Here is a 4,803-nt window from a genome sequence, read left to right on the forward strand (position 1 = left end):
CGTAGCGGATTAAGCGCTGACCATGTCACCGCAGGGCTCCCGGGTGGATTCCAGCCGCGGACATATCCTGCATGACATCCCTTCTCTCTCTCTACTATATCTGTCATTAAAAATATATATATATATTGCACATTGAGTTAGTCACGCCCCGTGTAATAATGAGGAAAAGCTGTGGGTGGTTTGTGCCGTGGTGGAGGAAGGCAGGAACAAGAAGGCCACTGGCAGAGTCAGATTCTACTTTATTACTTTATTCAGATGATTATAATGTCAGGACATGTAAACACTCCACCTCCCAAAGGCCACTTGTCATTTGCGATCATATAAACAGTTTCTCTCAGATCATATAAACAGTTAAACAGTTCCTCTCAGTATCGGTTTGGATTTGAATGAATGAACTCATTCTGTACGGCCAGACAATAGTACCGTATTGAAACCACTTGTAATGTGCGATCACTCACATCATACTCACTGACCTGGACACAGGAAATGCAGAGATGAGATCAATACACTGGAAATAGCAGATGGATGCGGTGGCGTGGGAGGGAGGTGGCGGTCTGCAGGGTTGGGGGGTGGTGTCATGGCTAGAACAGGGTCGTTCAGGGTATTCTGGAGGTACATATCACACACATCTTCCTGCCTGGAGTGGGGCTAGAGTATACGTCATTTCCTTTAATTGTTCATGATACAATCATCCCATAAAAAAACTAAACAAACACAGACAAGGAGGAGTGAGTCACACAATTCAGAAGAAGAAATATCCAGTGATCAACAAACAAGTGACTAGGATATGATAAACAAACCACATTCAGAATAAGCAGCTTTTACCACTGTGTCTACCTCTCTCTCTCTCTCTGTCTCTCCCTCTCTCCCTCTCTCTCTCTCTCTCCCTCTCTCCCTCCCTCTCTCTCTCTCTCTGTCTCTGTCTCTGTCTCTCTCTCTCTCTGTCTCTGTGTCTCTCTGTCTCTCTCTCTCCCTTTCTCCCCCTCTCTCTGTAATTGGGGTTTAAATAGACTACGACCTAATCGTATTGTGCTCTTTCTTCACACACGCTATGCAGAGAAACAATACGACAATTTCCCTTTTTTCTTTTGACGTTCTTTAGTGGTAAAAACAGCCGGGGGGACATGGGGCCGTGAAACATAAGAAACACAAAAGCGACACAACGAAATTAAATAGAAAAAGAAATGAAAGAAGCATGCATGAAAGTGATGGGGGAAGTTTGTTTGTTTAGGAAAATTATTATTATGTGTCTTGATTCTTGGGAGCTCTTTAAATACGCTCTTATAAAAAGTAGTCCTGTCGGCGCTCGAGTTGAAGTTTAATCGCCGCTGAGTATGTATAGTACTATACTAAGTACTGAGTATGCGCTCGATCTCCTCCAGCCTCTTCAGGGCAGCCGCCCGCTTCTGCTCGATGTCCTTGATCTCCTTAGTGGATCTGCTCTTAGTCCTGGTGGTCCTGTCCGGCTGGCTGTCCGGCTGGTTGTCAGGCTGGTTGTCAGGCTGCCCCTGCCCCCCCGCCCCCCCGCCCACAACACTTTCCTCCACCGGGGCGGAGGATTTCCTCACATTCTTCTTCCCATTCCCGGCCCCACTCCCCGCACCCCTCCCTTCCTCCCCTCCCTCCCCTCCTCCTCCTCTCGCCCCCCCTCTCCTCCTCCTCCCCTCCTCCTCCTCGCCTGGCACAGAGGAGCCGCCGGACGCCTCTCCCTCCGCTGCCGGAGGAGGAGGAGGAGGAGGACCCCTCAGCGGCTGTCCGGCCGCGCTCATGGCCGCCATCTTGCCGCGCACGATGGCCAGGTGCCGCCTGACGTACTCCTCGCCGGGCGCCATGGCCAGCGTTTCCTCCAGGCAGCGCTCGGCGCGTGGTAGGTCGCGCTCCTCGAAGTAAACCACGCACAGGTTGTGTTTCCCCTGGACGTTGGCGGGGTCTGCTTCCAGGATCTTCTGGAAGCAGGCCTTGGCTCCGCGCGTGTCCTTGCGGTGGTTCATCAGGATGTCGCCCTTGAGGATGAGGCCCTTGACGTGCTCGGGGTGGTGGGCCAGCAGCTCGTCCAGGACGGGCAGGGCGTCCAGCTCGCGGCGCTGCTGGGAGTAGAGGAGGGCCAGGTTGAACAGGGCGCTGCGGAAGCCGGCCTGCAGGGACACGGCCTTCCTCATCCAACGCTCGGCGGCGGGGTTCTCCCCGGCGTCCATGGCCAGCATGCCCAGGTTGAAGTAGCCGTTGGCGTCGGACGGCTCCTCCGCCACGTACGCCAGGAAGCGCCGGTTAGCCTCTGGGCGGAAGCGGGGCTCGCCTAGGGGAGGGAGGGGAGGGGAGGGAGGGAGGGAGAGAGGGAGGGAGGGAGGGAGAGAGGGAGGGAGAGAGGGAGGGAGGGAGGGAGGGAGGGAGGGAGGGGAGGGAGAGAGGGAGGGAGGGAGGGAGAGAGAAAGAGATGTTCAATCAAGAGTTAATAACAGAGCACAGCCTGTTATCTGTTGTTAACTCTGTGTTCTATGTGTCATGTTATCTGTTGTTAACTCTGTGTTCCATGTGTCATGTTATCTGTTGTTAACTCTGTGTTCTATGTGTCATGTTATCTGTTGTTAACTCTGTGTTCCATGTGTCATGTTATCTGTTGTTAACTCTGTGTTCTATGTGCTCATGTTATCTGTTGTTAACTCTGTGTTCTATGTGTCATGTTATCTGTTGTTAACTCTGTGTTCTATGTGTCATGTTATCTGTTGTTAACTCTGTGTTCTATGTGTCTCATGTTATCTGTTGCTAACTCTGTGTTCTATGTGTCATGTTATCTGTTGTTAACTCTGTGTTCTATGTGTCATGTTATCTGTTGTTACCTCTGTGTTCTATGTGTCTCATGTTATCTGTTGTTAACTCTGTGTTCTATGTGTCATGTTATCTGTTGTTAACTCTGTGTTCTATGTGTCTCATGTTATCTGTTGTTAACTCTGTGTTCTATGTGTCATGTTATCTGTTGCTTGTTGTTTCTGTGTCTTCTGTTTTTTCCCATAATTGTCAGCGTCTGAGCCCCGGGAGAAAAATATAAATACAATGAATTATTATTATTATTATTATTCTACTGGGATGAGGGTGCATGTTCAATCAAGAGTTAATAACAGTGCAGGTGTTTTCAGGTGTTTTGTAGCAACGGAATGACGTCACAGACCACAGGGTATCTTTGGTTAGTGTTACGCTAAGCTCCTACACCCTGCGCCTAGCCAGGGAAAAAACAACAAATTCCAACAATTGACTGACAAGTTGATTGCACGGCAATAAATCAATCATAGTGTATAATCTAGGCCTATAAAAGCTGTGAGAATGAATCAGGTGGATGTGTTTGAACTGCCTACCAGCACAGTACACCTATATCAACAGAATCACACCTAACTAAATAAGCACATTTAGTGGGGAACCGGGCTAGCCGGGCTAGCAGAATGTGTGTGAGGTATTAAAGGGCCGTGTGGTGTGAACCCGGCCGTAAAATTGAGGAGTTCTTTTCAAAGCGCTGTTCAACCTGCTGTCACCACTAAGAGAATTTACTTCAACCTAATTTCAGTAGTGTGCAAATCATATCATAACACATCAAAAACACACACAGACATCAAACACACACACACACACACACACACACACACACACACACACACACACACACACACACACACACAGCCTGGTTCACAGGTGTGGTTACAACTCCCCCACAACACCCCTGGGGGGGGGGGTGATCTTAATACACAGTCATCTGACAGACAATCAATCAAATACACCAAAACCACCATTTGTTTTATGATACATTGTGTAACACACCTATATTGTATATACACTTGACATCCCTCCTGTTTTTTTTGTTTTTTTTGTTACGTTATTTTTTTCTGAGTGGGGCAGTCCCACTCATGTTTTTCATTTTATTGGTAGAGACAGTAGAGGTTTAGACAGGAAGGATGGGTGAGAGAGAGAGAGAAGGGATGTCATGCAGGATATGTCCACGGCTGGAATCGAACCGGGAACCCTGCGGTTACATGGTCGACGCTTAACCCGCTACGCCACCTAAGCGCCCCCGATCCGTCCAGTTTTAGCCAGCAGTAGCAGGGGCCACAGTGAGGCTGCAGACAGGAAGGCCTTACGGATACAGAGCCTGAGCTAGATTGGCAGTTTAAAATGCTGTGGTAAAATGCAGCAAGACTGTTTATTTGTGACTAGACAACGTACTTATTTTACAATTGGACACTGACAACGTCCTTCTTACCTGGCATAAGTACTGTATTCATCATAATACACGTACATGTACAAAAGAAGAGATTTGGTGAGGCTGCATTCTCATTTTATGCTCCAGATTGTGTCTCACTGCCAGTTTACATTAGGGATGCAACCTCAGCACATATGTTCAAGTCAAGACTAAAAACATATTTTTAATATTGCCTTTAAATGACTAAATAGTTAAATGATGATTTATATAATGATTGGAGCACTCTACCCTTTTCTGCAATGTTTTTTTTAGGGGAGGTTTGGTAACTCTAAGCTATTTTGAATAATTGTCCTGTGGGCTTTTTAGATGTTTCTTTCATTAAGATGTAGAGCATTTGTATTCATGTTTGATCGTAAATCCTCTTTTGTCTGTTTGATTTGACGGAATGACGATATTCAGGTTTTGATAAAAAAAAAAACTGCCAAAATCAAAACACCCCACATCACGTTTGTTTTTTTGCTCAGTTTGTTTGGGGAAGTTTAACCCTTAGTCTGCCAGACGTGAGGTAGTTTAACCCTTAGTCTGTCAGACGTGAGGTAGTTTAACCCTTAGTCTGT

The 4,803-nt window shown here is 47.3% G+C and overlaps 1 protein-coding gene across 1 annotated transcript in view; it reads right to left on the minus strand.

The window, feature by feature from the left end:
- Positions 1–276: 276 nt before the first annotated feature.
- The window catches only part of tmtc3 (transmembrane O-mannosyltransferase targeting cadherins 3), a 93,517-nt gene continuing 88,990 nt past the window's right edge, over positions 277–4,803 (minus strand). Inside the window, exon 14 of the mRNA XM_080538750.1 lies at positions 277–2,296. Coding sequence (XP_080394876.1) covers positions 1,350–2,296 — 947 coding nt within the window. The 3' untranslated portion in view covers positions 277–1,349. The remainder of the gene's footprint in view (positions 2,297–4,803) is intronic.

The sequence above is a fragment of the Nansenia antarctica genome (genome assembly GCF_963989245.1).
Source record: "Nansenia antarctica genome assembly, chromosome: 9".
Taxonomy (NCBI): Eukaryota; Metazoa; Chordata; class Actinopteri; order Argentiniformes; family Microstomatidae; genus Nansenia; species Nansenia antarctica.